Below are 17,967 nucleotides of genomic sequence, written 5' to 3'. Positions count from 1 at the left end.
CTGGTCTGGCAAATTCTCGTTTGGGACCGGTGAGATCCTGACAATGCCAGACCACAGAGGTCCAATCTGTTCCTGTCTTTCTAAGTCGGGGTGGGCAAAACGGCCTCAACAGGCTGGATCTGGCCCGCCAAGTGAGTTGATCCAACTGGTGGAGGCCCTGCCCCCCTTGCTCCCTGGGCAATCAGAACTTGGGGGCAGGGGGAGCATGTGTGAAGTCTCCTCCCACCCTGCAAGGGACTCAGCAGTTAAAGTCAACTTCCAGCTGCTGCTCAGCTGGCAGTTGATTATAGCGTGGTACTCCTTTGTAGGGTGGGGGACAGGAAACGAGAGACTTCATGTGCTCCCCCTCCCTAGGCTCTGATTGAACTGGGGGCAGCAGGGGGAGCACAAGAAATCTCCTTCCACCACCAGGGGCACAGATACCTAGAGGGAATCACCAGCTGTTCAGAACAGCTGATGGTTCTCTCTGTGGGTGGGCAGGGGGAGACTTTGCGTGCTTCCCCACTCCAAGACCAATCAGGGTCAGTGGATAAGGAAGCAGAGAAGTGTCCTAGTCCCGCCCCTTCTACCTGAGGCCCCGCCCCTTCAGGGGCAGCCTGGGGCCACTTCAGAAATTTCTGAAGTGGCCCCTGTCAAAAAGTATTGCCCGCTCCTGTTCTAAGTATCAGTTTGAGATCTGTAGACCAGAAGTTCAATGAGTGGTAAGCAACATTTAAAGACTGCTATAATATATGTTCAAAGCACATGTGAATTAACAAACCCTCACAACACCCTTGTGAGTGAATAAATGTTACTATGCAGTTAATCCATAATTGCTAGCACCATCATCTCTTCAAAGGGCAGACATGTTGTACAGTAAAACTCCAGTGGTCCAGCATCCAGTAGTCTGGCACTCCTGATGGTCCAGCACCATCTGGAACCCAGAAGTGCTCTGGGCAGCCGGACAATTGGAGCTGCTCTGCCCCCGGCTTCCCTGATTCAGCTGCTACTGAAACTTACCAGCGGCTGACTCGGGGACGCCAGGGGCAGAGCAGCTGGGGTGCTGCCGGGTTGGTCCCATAGCGTTGCCCCTCGGCTGTACACCGGGCTTCCCGTAGTCAGCCGCTGGTCAGTTTCAGCAGTGGCTGACTTGGGGACACCTGGGACAGAGCAGCTGGGGTGCTGCTGGGTTGGTCCCGCAGCGCTGAGGGGCGCATCCCCCCCCCACTCCACCCCAGATCCCTCATAGCCCTCCCTTCCTATAGTCTGGAATATCTGATAATCTGGCACCCCCTGGGTCCTAAAGGTGCCGGATTATCAGAAGTTTACTGTAAGTGCTTTACAAAAAACAATAGAGTAAGTTGTTATATTTACTTCTTTTAGAACTGGATGGTTTCACTGAGGCGTGAAATAGATCACTACCATGACAAGAAGGAAACAGTAACAGATTTAAGGTATGCATCTGCTAATTCTAGAGTCTTTCATAATTCTTACACTTTTATCCAAAAATCTGTAGTGACTCTAGGAAAAGCTGTTTGTTCAAGCAGGCAACTTATTTTAATTAGTAATTTCTGCATCTAGTGTCTAAAACCCATTGAGGGGATTTAGACTAAGTGCTTAAATATCTTTTAAAAATGAGATTCGGGCTCCTAAATTAGTTGGTGGTGTGATGCTGAGTATAGCAACACCTAAGAAGTACCTTTAAAAATCTGGGCCCATTCTTTGCACCTGATGACAAAATATTCTTTTTTGTTCTACTACCGTTAAATAATAGCAAATGCAGTTATTCCTAACTACATAAATTAAGAGACATCACAACAAAAAATAAATCTTTTCTTTAAGAGAACTTAAAATGTCAACTTTATAAAATGAGAACTATTTATCTGGCTATTAAATGAAAAATTAGTCTAGATCAGTTTTTCTGCTGCTTTCAATTTTCTCATACCAGCATTTGCTAATATGCTGTTAAACTGTATGTATATCTAATGTTAGATCCACTTATGGCAACGATGCATCTCTTACTATAAAATCCTTTTCCTTTTCTTTGTGTAGTGACTCTGGTTCTGACGCAGACAGTTTCTATGGCTCAGTAGAACGCCCTATAAATATCAATTACTCTCATTCAACGGAAAATGAAGGTGAGACTTCAATCTTGAATGTTTTCCTCCTAATCCCCATCAATAAATGAGACTTTTTGATCACTCCTGCCTCTTCAAAACCACTCTAAGTTTGCAGCACGTTTACTCGCTTTAAAAAAATGCAAATACCTTATATTTCATAAGAATGCTTGGCCTAGTAATACAGTAGAAAATTATTAATGCCTGTGAGAACATAACCATAGATGCCAAATTACAATTATTGTAAAATAAGTGACCCTTGGGGTCAGATCCTGAGATGCTCAGCAGCTTAGACCTCCGGTTGTGTTCCGAGTGATTATCAATTTAATGTCAGAAAGTTGTTCTCTTAGTCTGATAGAGACTGGGATTGGTCCTGTCTTGGACAGGGGGCTGGACTTGAAGGCCTTCTAAGGTCTCTTCTAGCTCTATGATTCTATGACAGAAAGGTGAAGATACTTTTTTTTTACCATTCAGCTGTGTGTCTGTCCTATAGGTGAATGCTCAATTATTTTTGTTAAAGTTCTCCAGCCTGTGTTTGCAGGTGTTGAACTGCAGTATAGACTTTATAGCCCTAATGATTTGCAGGCTTATGATCCTCTTGTATGTTCTCACTATACTCCCTAGGCCTAGAGGCTTGCCTTGCCTTCCAATTTGGTGTCTGCCCTTGCTATATTTAGCTCACAAAAAGTAATTTAATATGGAATATATTTGGGTTTTAACTGGAAGTGTGGGCACAGCTAAAATGATACTAGAGATGTCCTAGGGACTGATTTCCTAGCCAAAAAACATGTTAGGAAAGGACCCTCCAGCCTCCATAATCAGCCTTGTCATGATTCATTTTGGTCCCACTTTAGCATTTTTCCTTTTACTTTTCCCCATATCATCCTGGGATAGCACACTCGGCCCTGGTCTACACAAGGAGAATTATTTTCAAGTAACGCCCTAAGGTCCAATTTATAAGTGGGGCGTCCACACTACCAAGCCCATTATTTCAAAATAAGGGGCCTCTTATTTCAATATCTGTACTCCTGCTTTCCCCGGTGAATAACACTAATTTCAAAATATGCTATTTTGAAACAAAGTTACTGTGGACACTCTGGTGCCGCTATTTCGAAATAATTAGTCCCCAAAGAAATTCGAACTAATTACTCCCCATTGCTTTCTAGGGCTCTAACTCGAGGTAGCACGTCTACATTAATGGAGCCTGCCTTGGACTACTTTTGAGGCTTCACCGTAGTGGGGACTTGCTATTTTGATTTTGTAAAATTGGGAGGCAAGTCAAATTTAGTTATTTCAGAATAATTTCCTAGTGTAGACATTCCCTGGAGGTGCTGCAGCAGGAGCACACCATCACAGAGGAGGAAGGGAGTGCTCCTGTTACACCAGCAGACTGATCACTGATTTAGGAAAAAGAGTGAGACTTCAAAAGGAGTCTGTCCAGCTTCCTTCAATCCTTGTAAAGCAGGGGGAAATACAGTTGTCATGGCTTTGAATAAGGATGTGGTATCTCCCACCTACATGTATGCTTCCTCTGAAAGGAGTCTGCAAGGAATTTGAGATATTGAAGTTTAATATTTTAATTTACAGTTAGTTTGATAATACCAGTTTGTATCTGTCTTTCTCGCTGTCTCTACTACACACATTTCTCCAGTTAAACACAATGAATATATTCATCTTCTGTCTCTTGACATAATTGTTTCCAACCACAGGCTATCTTCATCTTACGTGGTCCCACGTAGGACTTGAGGCAAATTCCTAAACCATTCAAGCTGCACAATTAGTAGCAAGTTTCTGTTTCCAGAGCCAGATGGTTAATGTAATCTGTTGTAAATCACTGAACTTGTTTCTTGACTCATTTATACAATTTAAACTTCTTTTTTATTGAATACTAAGTTCTAGTGATCTGTAATATGGCAATGTTACAGTGTCTTGTTCTTTCTGCAGCTGATTTCTGTTTACCTGGAACAGATCCCAGCTCTAGAATGTACCTTACTTTCTCAGGTGTCATAGATTGTCCTAAAGTGGGATACGTAATATTTTTGCTCTTCCAATGTCACCAATGCTTAGAGATTTTCTTGGTTCGTAGTCTTCATTCTTGCTCATTCCATTTAGGGTCAGGGATTTCTGTCTCCAGTCAGTTGATGACAGAATATAAAGCCCTACAAAGTGCTGACTCTGTAGTTGCTCCAGGGCTGGAGCACTCACAGAAAAATAGAGGGTGCTCAGTATTCACCAGCCACCCACGAAGTAACTGTTCAGTGGGTCCCTCCAATGTTCTCTGTAAGCTGGGTATTGCTCGAGAGAAATTCAAACCCTGCCCAGCTGATTGCCAGAACGCCCACAGCTCGGTTTTTGTTTCTATTGGTGGTGCACATGCCTCTGTACACATAAAAAATATTCTGCATATGGATGGAAAAGATTAGAGGGAACATTGGGTCTTACCAGTTAGCTTCTTCCCCCTCCCTCCCAGTGCCTCCTACCCATGTGCTTATGATAAGCTGTCTAGTGGCAGGTAGGAGGCAAGGGCAAGGAACAGAGGTGGCAAGAAACAGGGCAATGGCAGAGCACGCTTAGGAGAGGGAGTGAAGGCAGAGCCTCGGGGAAAGAGAAGGGAGGTGGCAGAGTGGGGCTCGAGCACTCTCAGAGAAAGCTGAAAGTTGACACCCATGGAATCCCATATCCTGAGCAGAAATAGCTAACATGACTTCATCTTCTCTCTTGTATTTTCTCATGTAATGGAACCAGATTTTCATTTATAAAAAAACTATACATATTTTATGAGTGAATCCCACTGGGTATTTTTCAGTGTTAAACACATACATTTTTGTATGCAGATTATGAACAGGAAGACGATGAAGAATCTTACTTACAGCCAGATTCTACAGATTTTGGGAGGCCAGATGGTAAGAGGATATTTACCTGTCATAATACCTTTTCAAAATCTCAGATAAAGGCGACAGTCATGTGAAATATAAAAACATCTAGAGGCAGATGTTTTCACTCGATATTGCTTGAAGCCCTATAGGTAGTTGCAACAATTACAAAGTATTGCTTAAGTGGGCCTTATCCTGAGAGGTACTCAATGTCTAACCTTCCAGTGAAACTAGTGATAGTTGAGGAAGCCACAAATATTAGAGAAAATGCTGTGTACCCTAAAAGATTGTGCATTTAGACATTATCAGACAGCTGAATATTGGAAGGTCTTGCTGCTAGTCCATAGGTCTGTCAGAAGAATGGATGATTCTTTTCAACACAGTTTTGGACTTCCTTCCATCCTTACATAGGCTGTACAACCAATGAAGTTAATGTGACTTACACCTGAGTAAGAACTGCAGGGTGTGGCCCATAGTAAAGCCTAGAATTTTGTTTCGAAGTTAAGTGTCCGTCTAACATGGAGACACCATGATGCTAGGTGCCCTAATATAGCCTAAATCAAATAGAAACTTCACTCCAAACAAAAGGAGAGTAGAATCTTATTTTCATTTTTTAAATTTAATTCCTATGTTTTCTGGGCTTTTCTTACACAGACAATATGATCCTCCCACCAGCCTACCCTCCACCTCCAGTCCCTCCCATCAGGAAAATGGCTTATTTAGAGACAAGGCCACGCTCCTTCACAGGCCAGCCTACTGGGCCTATACTTCCTCCACCACCTCCTAAAAGAAGCTTACCTGATATAAAACAAGAGGACCTCTTCAATACAAGGGGAGAATCCCAGGTTCACTGCAGAGCCGAGTCAAATTCAAAAATACAGTCATCAAGTCGTAGAATAAATGATCTACCGCCACCGGTGCCCCCTATGCCTCATCTGAAAAAGCCTGCCTGCATCAAAGAAAGCTGTTTGCCATCAGCAGAGATTCGACCTCTAGCCCATATACTAACTGCCAGTGAAGGATGTGAGAGGCTAAAACAATTGAACCTTTCTCCACGGCCCCCGCCTCCATTACCAAGCTACAAACCCAAGCTGTCGGAATTAACTGAGAAGCCAGTGGAGGCCAGAGCACCAAAACAATATGGTAAACCTGGACTGTTCGTGCCACAAGTGCTGCCTAAACCACCTGTACCTGTTTCCAAATCTATACCAGAGAAATCTTTGCTTCCTCAATTACAGTAAGTATGAAAACAGATGGTAGTAGCATGATCCAACTTTCTGTAGTATGTTTGCCAAATTTACCAAATGATATCTCTGATACTTAGCTCATCAGGTCCAAGTCAGCATTCTGCCCCCCCTTCTGCCCCCAAGCTTTGCAGTGAAATTACTGCACATTTTTGTCATGTTCAACGGTGACTGTAAATAAACCAGTTTTTGGTTTTGGTCTTGTACATGAACTTGATATGATACTTGTCAAGGGGATATAGAATGGATTCAGTTTGGATGATTCTAGATGGATGAAGAAGACTGGGGTGTAAATGCGTATTTTGCCTACACTCCCCTAAAATGAGTAATGGTGACCAGATGTTCAGTGCAATCAATATTAAGAACAAGGGGGGAGAAATGCAAACCAATATAGGGAAAGTTGTCAGGGCCTTGCAAAATTTACCCTAGGGAATTTAGGGTACTAGCTGATGCCCTTTTGGAACTGTTAGCAATTTTCTTTGAAAACTTGTGAAGGATAGATAAGGTCCCAGATGACTAGAGGAGGGCAAACACATTACCTATTGTTAAAGAGGGGAGCAAAGAAGATCCTGGGAATTATAAACTAATAGTCAGCCTTACTTTGATTCCTGGAAAGACACTGAGACAAATTATTATACAATCATTTTGTAAGTATCTGGAGGATAGATAATAGGTATATTAGGAATAGCTTGTATGGATTTGTCAAGAGCAGATTAAGTCACTCACTGGCCTAGGGAGTGGTGAGGGAAACAATAGATGTGATGTATCTTGATTTTAGTAAGGCATTTGGCATAGTTTCCACCTCTCCTCCCACCCAACATAAGGTAAACAGAGAAATACAATCAAGATTAGTGGTTTTCAACCTCTGGTCCACAGACTCCTGTGGATCCATAGATTATCTTTCTAAATCTCAATTTGAAATTTTTTAGGGATCTGCAATTGAAAAAAAAGGTTGAAAATCACTGATACAAATGAAATTACTATAAGGTGGGTGCAGTTCTGGTTGATAGACTGTATCCAGAGTTTGCTGACAATTTGGGTGGGTGTATCTTTTCCACCGAGATCAGTCCTGGGTCATTTTCATTAATGACTTGGATAAAGGAGTGGAAAAAATGCTTACAAAATGTACAGACAACGCCAGCCTGAAGGGGATTGGAAGCCCTTTGAAAGACAGAATTCAAAATGACTCCAACTAATCAAGGTCAATCTGAAATCAGCAGGACAAAGTAAGTGAAGACAAGTGCAAAATATTTCAGTTAGGAATGAAAAATAAAATACATGACTACAAAATGGGAATAACTGACTAGCTAGTAGTACTGAAAAGGATCTGGGGTAATAGCGGATTACGAATTGTATGCAAGTCAACAATGTGATGGAGTTGCAATAAAGATGTAATATACTGAGATCTGTTAACAGGAGTATTGCATGTAAGACACAGGAGGTAAATATCCCATTCTGCTTGGCACTGATGTAGTAACTGAGGTACTGTGTCCAGATCTGGGCGCCATATTTTAAAAAAAGGATGTGGATAAATTGAAAGAGTCCAGAGGATAGCGACAAAATTGATAAAATGGTTTAGAAAGCATAACTTATGATAGAAAAGGTTCATTTAAAAAAAAAAGTGGACTTGTTAGTCTTGAGAAAAGACAACTATCTAAAAAGTATTCAGATACAATAGGGCCATTATAAGGAGGACAGTGATCAATTGTTCTCCGTGTCCATGAAGGAAGACCAAAAGTTAATGTCCAGTAAGAGACATTTTTGGATAGAGACTAGGAAAATTTTTCCAAAAAGGGTAGTTAAGATCTGGAATAGGCTTTCAGGTGAGTTTGTAGAATTCCTCCATCTTTGGAAGTTTTTACAAATAAACATGTCAGCAATGGTCTAATGGTTTACTTTGTCTGCTTCGGTACAGGGGGCTGAACTTGATAACTTTTCAAGGTCCATTCCAGCCCCATATTTATATGATTCCATGTTTAAAAATTGCTGCATGAAAAAATCTGTCTGGAAGTTTTGTGGTATTTCCCTACCGTCTTCAGAGTATGAATGTGTCTGCTATTCCTTATGAGGCATTATATAGTCATTGATGATGTCTGTGTAATCTTAACTGTCCAGCATTTGAAAACTTTGCAACAAATTGTGACTCTTGGAAATATTTAAGGAATAAATATTAGACAACATAAAATAAAGCACTAAAGAACCAAAAGTATGTCTTGTCTGTATGGGGTTCTGTTGAAAAGGTACAATAGAGCCTTAGACTGTAGTTTGTAAAAAAAAGCCTTTACAACAGGATTTCACCATGAACTGAAAAAATAGCTTTAGGCTCCTAAAGCACATTATTACATGCAGGCTCATACACAGAATAAAATGCATGCTTTAGTATAAGTACATTCCTTAGTCAAGGACATGGGGTATATCTGCAAAAATGTTCTTAGAGATGAAAGCCTCAATGCCCATTACATTGCTCAGTAGTTTTGAAATAAATATAAAAACTGTTAAATGCCAAATATGTAACTAACAGAAACTCACATCTGGTAGTGCTTTTATTGTTTCAATACTTTTTCTGCAGAAATGTTCTTCAGTTTTGTTCTTTCTTCCAGGAGATCTCCACCAGATGGGCAAAGTTTCCGGGGCTTCTCTTTTGAGAAACCAGCATTACCTTCAAAGCAAAACAAGTCTGATGAAGATTCTGATGAAGATTATGAAAAAGTAAGATCATATAGCATATTACTGAAGAGAACACTTCTGAGTTTCAGGGGGTTGTAAATTTTGGGCTGAGTCAAGTATATAAGTTAAGAAGGAATCTGTAGAATTAGTAACAGCACTTCACTTACACATACTGCTCCACTGCACTGTCCAGCTTTGAGAGAGATGGTAATGTATTTTGGTTCTAATGTCAGATGCACAAGTATGTATTAGCAATTTTGAAGGAACACATGCAGGGGTTGGCAACCCTTCCGAACTAAAGAGCCAAACTACATCAAAATTCAGAACAAGTGGTCAACAAAGAGCCATATAAGAATGCCCATTCGCATGACTGAAAATATACAACTTAATATTATTGATAATAGCATAAATGAAACCTTGTACTCACAGACTTTATTTAATGGGACTTCTGCTGCTGCATTTTTTTTGCATTTCTTTGATGTTAACATCATAACTGGTCAAATCCAGCTTCATGCATGCATTCAGGCTGTCTTCTGTCAATCTTATGGCAGGGGGATGGAGATATGGGGGTGCAGGAATTTGGGTTGGGATATATTAGGGGCTTAGGGTAGGGGATTTGGGTGTATGATTGGCTCAGGGCACAGGGTTGTGGGGGTACAGCAATGTTATAGCAGGAGCCTGGGAGTATGGGATATGAGAGTCTCCAGGCAGGGACTTCAGGTGTATATGGATTCAGGGTTAGTGTGTGGGAGGGATGCAGGAGTGTTATGACACTGAGGCCCAGTATGGGCTGGGCCCCAATTGGGGGCTTGTTGGCCAGCCTTCATTTTTAAATAAAGTAAAATATTATGTCCAACAAAAAAGGTTTCAAAATTGTCTTTATGGCAGAAGTGGGGAACCTTTTTTGGGTCAGGGGCCATTGAGTTTGGGTGAAGAGGCATTTGTGATGCAAGGCATGGGACTGGGGTGCCGAAGTTTGTATTGTTATCTAAGGTAGGAAGGGGTTGTGACCTATGTCAGGAGATTGGAGTGCAGGAAGAAGTACCAGGGTTTGGATTGTGATCTAGGGCGGGGTAATGGGGTGAGGAAGGGATGCCGGGGTTTGGATTGTGACCTAGGGCAGGAGGGGACTGTGATCTGGGGCAGAGAATTGGGGTGCAGGGTCTGGGCGGAGGTATGGGCTCAGGAGGGCGGCAGAAGGTTTGGGTTATGTGGCTTGGGGGGAGGGGCTGGAGTACTAGAAGCAGACTGTTTTGCCGAGGCCTGCTGTAGTGCCAGCGCGGTCTCCCTGCTATGGGGGCAGCAAGGGGGGTGGGCTTCAGCTTCAAAAGAGCCATATCTTGCTCGCGTGCCATAGGTTGCTAACCCCTGCTCTAGAGAATAAAAATGTAGTAACAAAGTCAGGAGGTCGTGGGTATAATTTACTTATACAAAATACTTGTACTGTAAAAATTACCTAGAAAGTCTGGGCCTGAGTTTAGAGACTCCTAGAGAGCTGTAATATGCCAATTCACCTTGTAGTTATTTCAGTCTTCTTTTTAAAATATTAATCTCATAATTGCTGTTTACCTTCCTTAATGCATTTTTTTTTTTTTAATTATTGTCTTAACAGGTTGAGCTGCCTAATTCAATATTTGTCCAGACCTATGAATCCACTGAAGTAGAAAGGTAAGATTAACTTTTTTTTTGAGAGTTGCTTATAAATCCTCAAATGAAATGACATCTTGTCTAGAAAGCCATGTTCTGAGAGTTAAGACTAATAAATCAAACTGAGATTTCAACTGAATTCATGAATCAGTTTACCATTTGTTTGTGTATGTATATTACAAATCTTTTAAGATGAAAACCAGTGGATTTAGGAAAACTAATTAAGTATTTACAGTATTGACTATAAATTAATAATTCAAACATTTATACCACTATTTGACATCATATCTGGATTTCCCTGCTGTGACAATGAATTGTATAGGTTTGGCATAGAGTTTGCTAGAACTTTTAAACTGTAGGTAACTGATTCAAATTCAGCCCAGATTTATAGTGTCTAAAAGACATTACATGACTTAAACTCCAGTCATCTGAAGAAGTGGGCTGTGCCCACAAAAGCTCATGATACCATCTACATATTTTGTTAGTCTATAAAGTGTTACCAGACCATTTGTTGTTTTTCAAGTTTGACTGATATTAAATGAATTTAATGGTCTTAGTTCAGTTCTCAGTGGATAAGTGTCGTCAACAACTGCTACCATAAGCTTGTTCTCAGTCCTCAGCAGACTCCAAAGTTTGTGGAGACTGAATTGTTCCCTCATACTCTGACAGTGATCCGTCAAAGTAAAAGCTGGGTAATTTGGGGATGAGGGGAAGGTTTGAGAAAATTGCACTGCTACTATTTGTTCTCTATTATTTATTTATGGTACTATTCAATATATGCTAATTAGTTTAGAAAAGCTCAGGAACTTGATCCAAGATGCTCTAAGAAGCCAATAATCTAGAGGCAGAGAGGTAGGGAAAAATAGGCAATTTCACTTGCATTCAGGGACAATGATTTGTTTGGGCTCCAGAATATTTTTGGCCCAAAGTCCTAGCCCTAGCAAAATTTGGGGCTGGGTCTCTGCCCTCGTTCACCTCCCATGGTGCATCCCCTGGCCCTGCCTGCTGTCCCTGGGTAATTTTAAAAGGGCCTGCACATCTCCTCCTCTACCCCATAAGTGCAGTGCACCTGAAGTACTTGTTTGCTCCATGTGCAGCTGCTGGCACATCCTTGCAGCTCCTGGGCAAGGATGTATCGGTGTGTCTGCATGCTGTGCCTGCCATGAGCTGTCCTGTGGTCATTGGGAGCTGCAGGGATGGTGCTTGCTGGCAGCACATGGAGACCCCTTGGCACTCCCACCTATGAGCTGCTGCCAGAGAGTAGTGTCCCAGGTAAGCCCCACACCCCCTCCAACCTTCCTCCCTGAGCATGCATCCCTCCTTGAGTATGCATCCCTTCCCCCCACATCTCTCCCACCCTCAAAATCCCTCCCAGAGCTTTCCCTACCACCCATATTCCATCCCAGAGACTACACACCACACACTCTCCTGCACCCAAACTCCCTCTTAGAGCCTGCACCCCTTTCTGCACTCAGTTTGCTTTCCCAGCTCAGAACCTGCATCCAGCTCCCAAACTCTGTCCCAGAGCCTGCACTCTAGACTCCCTCCCAGAACTTGCACCCCTCCCCCACCTAAACTCCCCCCCAGAGCTTTAGGTGGATGTGGGAGTTGCATTCTAGGTACTACCAAATTTCTACAAATCTGCCATCCCTGCTTGCATGTAACTTGATTCACTGGTCTGCAGAGAAATAGAGAGACCTTTATGCTTCAGTGCTACCACTCAGAACTTTTATTGAGCACAGAATCCACAAGAAAATAATTTTAAAGTCTGAAGTATTATGCAAAGATTAATTAACTGAAATCTTCACACTATCCATCTTAGTAGGGAAATTCTGCTTTGATTTCCCAATCTGTGAGTTAGTGATGTTTTGAAGCTCACACAGCAAGTTGGGTAGAGATCCACAGTTGCTTTTTTTTCCAGCCTATGCAAAACCCACTAAGACAGTAGGTCCCAACCTCTGGTCCGCGGACTAGTGCTGAGCCACAAACTGCTGGCTGCCAGGCCAATGCACGCTGCCAGGCTATGCCCACTTGGCAAGGTTCCCTGTAATCTGCATGGCCATGCAGCTGCTAATTTAGCCCCTGCAGAGAACTTCATGGCTGGGGAGAGGCACTCCCTCAGCAGTAGAAGCTCCCTGCTCCAAGTCCATAGAAGAGCATGCTAGTAGGGAAGGGAACATCGAGAGCAGTGGCGGATATAGGGCAGGGCGAGCGGGGCGGCTGCCCCGGGCCCCGTGCTCCAGTAGGCCCCGCGCCGGGCTGAAACGGCCACTTACTCCAGCGTAGCCCAAACGGCGGTTTGCACCAGCGCCGCTTGCTCCCGCGTGACGTCACGGCTGCACAGCACAGAACGCAGCTGAGGGCCTGGCAGAGGCAAACCGCATGATAGAAGCTCCAGGTCCTGCCCCCTAGCCACGTAAGTCACTGCCCCGCCCCCTTCGCCTCCCGCCCTGGCACTCGGCTCTGCACTGCTCAGCCGGTGCAAACCGCCATTTGGGCTCTGTCAGTGGAGGAGGAGAAGAAGAAAAGAGAGAGTGAGGCAGAAGGAGAAGAAGAAAGGAGAGAGTGAGGCAGAAGGAGAGCAAGGCAGGAGGAGAAGAGAAAAGGAGAGTGAGGGGTAGAAAAGGAGAGTGAGGCAGGAGGAGAAGAAGAAAGGAGAGAGTGAGGCAGAAGAGGAGAAAAGGAGAATGAGGCAGGAGGAGGAGAAGAGAAAAGGAGAGTGAGGCAGGAGGATAAGAAGAAGAGAGAGTGTGAGGCAGAAGAGGAGAAAAGGAGAGTGAGGCAGGAGGAGAAGAGAAAGATAGAGAGAGGCAGGAGGAGGAGAGAAACCTGAAAAGCGCTATTGGCTAGTTTTTTTAATAATGAACATTTAACATTGATATGTGAAACGTGTAATGAAGTAATATGAATACGCAACGGGTGACAAATTGAAACTGATTTGCACATACACTACTACCAGTTGGTTGTGTTTGTGGCGCATGCCCCATGTCACTCACTCCATTTTTTACAGATAAATAAAAATTTTATAAGTGTAAATTTGCCAACAATCCCAAATTATAAAATGACTAGCAGAGCGAGTGATGCAGGTAGAAAATATTTGTCAGGAAGCCAAAAATTAAAGAAGGAAAGAAAACTTGAAGAATGTAATCTCAGTCTAAAAGGTACTATGGAAAAATTTGTTCAAAACACAAAAAAATTAGATGAAGAACCACAACAGTCCCAATCATCATCACTGTCATCACATTCAGATCCAGTAGAAGTAGATTCTGTGGAATTATCCACATTTACTCCAACTTCAATTGCGACAACAGAATCATAATCTGCCATTAACATCAACGTTCACTTCGTCTTCAATGGCACCAGATCTGCCAGATGACCCATTAACTGCAATAACATCAAGGTTATTAGACAAACTAAAGCAAAATCATCCGCCTTTTTTAGAAGAATCCGCAATAGCTGAAGTCAACATTAGTAGCAAAGATCTTACCGAAATTGATTCCAAGTATTCAGAAGAGCTTTCATCAGAAGAAGATAATGGTGAGTTAGAATGTGCCCCGAAAAGTAGCTTAACCGACCCTGCAAAATGGCCAACTATTCTAACAGATAAAGTCAGGTTGTTTATTGCTGAGCAAGGACCCGCACAAATAAAAAGTTTTAAATTTCCTAGAGATGAACAAAACAGATCTTTTTCAGCAAATCAATACTCCAGATTATTAAACAATGGAGAAATGATGGAAAGAAGGTGGTTGGTTTATTCTTTACTTCAAGATACTGAGTACTGCTTTAGCTGCAAATTGTTTGCACCAATTCCAATTGCCCTTGTGACTGGCGGTTTCAGTGACTGGAAACATTTGGCTGAAAGATTAAAAGAGCATGAAAATTCACAGAATCATCGTGAAGGAATGATTAAATGGACAGATTTACAAAAACGTTTGAAGAATAAAGTAACTATCGATAAGATGACGCAAAGCATGATAGAAAAAGAGAAACAAAGACTTGTTGCAGTTTTCAAATGTATAGTTGAAATAATTATATTTATGGCGAGTCGAAATTTATCATTCAGAGGAAAAACTGAAAAACTTTTTCAATCCCATAATGGAAATTTTTTTTGGGAATAATTGAATTATTAGCTAAATTCGACCCAGTGATGGCAGAACATGTATACCATTTTACAGAAAAGGATACTCGAAACCATTTTTTGAGTCACTTAATTCAAAATGAATTAATTATATCAATATCTGAAAAAGTTACGAAACGCATAATTGATGAAGTAAAATGGGCAAAATATTATTCGATAATATTAGATTGTACTCCTGACATCAGTCACCAAGAACAATTATCGATGATACTCCGATTTGTGAATATAGAAAATCAAGATTTTAAAATAGATGAAAAGTTTATCAATTTTTTAGTTGTTGATGATACAACAGGAAGAGGGTTAGCAGAAAGGTTAAAAAAATTAACTCCAAGATGTAGGATTAGATTTAAAGGACTGTCGAGGACAAGCTTATGACAATGGGGCTAATATGAAGGGTAAAAATGTAGGAGTGCAGGCTTTAATTTTACAAGAAAATCGAAGAGCCTTTTATGTACCCTGTGCTTGTCACAATTTGAATTTAGTGTTGGGAGATATTGCAAAATCGTCCATGCAAGCGGTGACATTTTTCGGGATAATACAAAGGGTTTACACAATTTTTGCGGTGTCAACAGCAAGATGGGATGTATTTAAAAGACATGCTCCTCTACTTTCACCAAAACCACTTTCGGAAACTAGATGGGAGTGCCGTATTGAAAGCGTTAAAGCAATTCGATTTCAAACAACTGGATTGGACAATGCTTTAAGTGGACTTTTAAATACGGTAACGGATCACAAACTTAAATGTGAAGTACTTGCTGTCAGAAAGCATCTAAGAACATATGAATTTTTAACCAGCCTTGTTATTTGGTATGATGTATTACTTAAAGTAAATACTACCAGCAAAATTCTGCAGAAAACAAATATAGAAATGGATATTGCTTTTTAAATCATTTAAAGTATCTTGTTTCATATTTGGGGGAATACAGATCTTCAGGATTCCAAAGTGCATTAACTACAGCCAAAGAGATGTGTGATGAATTGAACATCAATCCAATATTTCAGGAAAAACATCTAACAAATAAAACGAATATGTTTTCATATGAGGGAAATGACAAACCTATTGAAAACACAGAGGAATCATACCGAATAAACTACTTTTTGATAATTGTTGATTCTGCTCTTGTTTCTATGAAGAAACGATTCGAGTTGTACGAAAATCACAAAAACATATTTGGTTTTCTACCTGATATGAAAAGCATCAAAGGAATGGATAAGGACACACTAAAAAAACATTGTATGGATCTTCATGTCAATCTACAAGATGGTGACTCCTGTGACATTGAAGGTTTAGATCTTTACGAAGAGTTGCAGAACTTTTGTAGAATTATTCCAGACAGTTGTATTACAGTTCATGATTGTTTGAAAATAATTTGTTCAAACAATATGGAAGACATATATCCTAATATCTATATCACTCTTAGGATACTTCTAACTAGTCCAATGACAGTAGCTTCGGCAGAGAGAAGTTTCTCTAAATTGAAACTAATAAAGAATTACTTAAGATCTACTATGAGCCAGGAGCGTTTTGTAGGTCTTTCGATTATATCGATTAAAAACGACCTGTGTAAAGAAATGGACTTTAAGGACATAATTGAAGAATGCGCTGCCAAAAGAGCTAGACAGTTATAATAGACTTAAATACAAATGAAAATGTTTAATTATTAATGCAGAATTTTGTTTAAGAATGACTTACAATATAATTAAAATAAAAAAATTTTCCAACTAAATTAAATTCTATCGAATTTACCCAATTCACATTTAATATGAAAATAGCCGTCAATTTGCGCATTTGACACCTTTTTTCTATTTTTTCTCTAAAGGGGGGCCCTGCGAAATTGTTCTGCCCTGGGCCCTGCAAAACTCTCATCCGCCCCTGATCAAGAGGGAGGGAGGAAGTAAGGACATAGCTGGATAGGCGCTCTCTTCCCTCTCTCCAGCAGCAGCCTTATGTTTTGTTGGGATGCTTTAAAAAAAGGCCTCAGCAGCCAGCCAGGCAGCCCTCTGTTCCCTGCCTTCTTTCCCTTCCCTTTCTCCAGCGGCAGCCTCATGTTTCGTTGGGCTGCTTTAATAACATATTTTGGATAGCCAGTGATGTGTTATGTATGGTTTTTTTCAAGGTGGAAAGCAAATAGTTTGGGGAGGAACAATAATATCTGTTACAATTAAAAGTGTGTGCATACAGATGCAATGTAAAATAACACGACAGCTTAAAATTAATTAATGCCAATTAATTATGCCAATCAATTACAATAATAAGTATGTAAATGTTTCTATGCTCGTCCACCAAACATTTTTGAATGAGTTTGCCGGTCCGCAGTTTAAAAAAAAAAAAAAAAAGTGGGAACCACTTCACTAAGACATCACTACCTCCTTATATGAGGGGACCTTAAGGAGCTGCTTAGGGACCCTAATCTTCCTCAAATGTCCATTACCATTTGTCTATGAAACTGGTTTTCCAGTCTTTACTCAATTCTTAGGCTAAATCCTTACAGTAACTGAAATGAAGTATTTTCTATCCTAAATCTGTGATGTTTGTTAGTATTTCCTGTGATATTTACAGTTTCCATATCATTTTTAGGATGTTCAAAGCTATCAATCCAAGAGGACATCCACAAAATGGATTATATTGCATTAGGAATTCATCTACCAAGCCTGGAAAGGTAACTCACAATACGGGAACCTGTGCTTTAAGTTAATTAAATGAAACTCCAATTAATCATTACTTGCAAATTAGCAATATTGGAATTCAATTACAGTAATGTGTTCGCAATTGAGAGATGCTCTTTTTTTAAGAGGGAAGTCTGAAGGAAAAGCTGTACATCCTAACTTGCATAATGCACACTGTTCAGCTATTTAAAAGAAATGTAACTGATTACTCAAAAAGGGTAGTTTTGAATTTTTTCTTCATAAATTGGTTAGGAAGTCTTTTTTTTTTTCTGCATACTGAATATAATGTTGCTTTTTTCTTTTTCAAGGTATTAGTTGTATGGGATGAATCTGCTGAGAAAGTGAGAAACTACAGAATCTTTGAAAAGGTTGGTATAAATGCTGTATATAAAAAGGGCTTCTGTTATATACACCTGTTCCCATTACCTCCAAACACCCTTCCATCTCCATCCCCACCCCTTATGCAAAGAGAAAAAAAGTAAAGCTAGGCCTGAACTGCAAAAATCAGATCTGGATTTAGAGCCTTAGATCTCAGATCTGAGCCTTTCACTTATGAAGATAGAAAGCCTGTAATGTTCAGATTCAAATATCTTCAGTAAAATCTTAGGGTGTTTGTATCCCTAGGTTTGGTTTGG

At 40.9% G+C, this 17,967-nt stretch overlaps 1 protein-coding gene and 1 long non-coding RNA gene across 16 annotated transcripts in view; one reads left to right on the top strand and one right to left on the bottom strand.

Annotated features, from left to right (window-relative positions):
- LOC106732793 (uncharacterized) overlaps positions 1–17,967 on the bottom strand; it is a 77,754-nt gene that overhangs the window by 44,564 nt on the left and 15,223 nt on the right. For all 7 annotated transcript variants that reach the window (XR_012904415.1, XR_012904409.1, XR_012904412.1 and 4 more), the window contains exon 3: positions 8,743–8,872. This is a non-coding gene — a long non-coding RNA (uncharacterized LOC106732793). The remainder of the gene's footprint in view (positions 1–8,742; positions 8,873–17,967) is intronic.
- SH3BP2 (SH3 domain binding protein 2) overlaps positions 1–17,967 on the top strand; it is a 103,421-nt gene that overhangs the window by 82,842 nt on the left and 2,612 nt on the right. For 8 of the 9 annotated variants that reach the window (XM_075930864.1, XM_075930862.1, XM_075930859.1 and 5 more), the window contains 8 exons: positions 1,363–1,433; positions 2,032–2,117; positions 4,931–4,999; positions 5,624–6,206; positions 8,814–8,922; positions 10,493–10,548; positions 17,244–17,325; positions 17,641–17,700. In XM_075930864.1, coding sequence (XP_075786979.1) covers positions 1,363–1,433; positions 2,032–2,117; positions 4,931–4,999; positions 5,624–6,206; positions 8,814–8,922; positions 10,493–10,548; positions 17,244–17,325; positions 17,641–17,700 — 1,116 coding nt within the window. The remainder of the gene's footprint in view (positions 1–1,362; positions 1,434–2,031; positions 2,118–4,930; positions 5,000–5,623; positions 6,207–8,813; positions 8,923–10,492; positions 10,549–17,243; positions 17,326–17,640; positions 17,701–17,967) is intronic. The other variant, XM_006134705.4, reaches the window with a different exon arrangement.

This window comes from Pelodiscus sinensis, chromosome 5 (assembly GCF_049634645.1).
Source record: "Pelodiscus sinensis isolate JC-2024 chromosome 5, ASM4963464v1, whole genome shotgun sequence".
In the NCBI taxonomy this organism is placed as follows: Eukaryota; Metazoa; Chordata; order Testudines; family Trionychidae; genus Pelodiscus; species Pelodiscus sinensis.
This window is presented reverse-complemented; position numbering and strand designations above follow the sequence as displayed.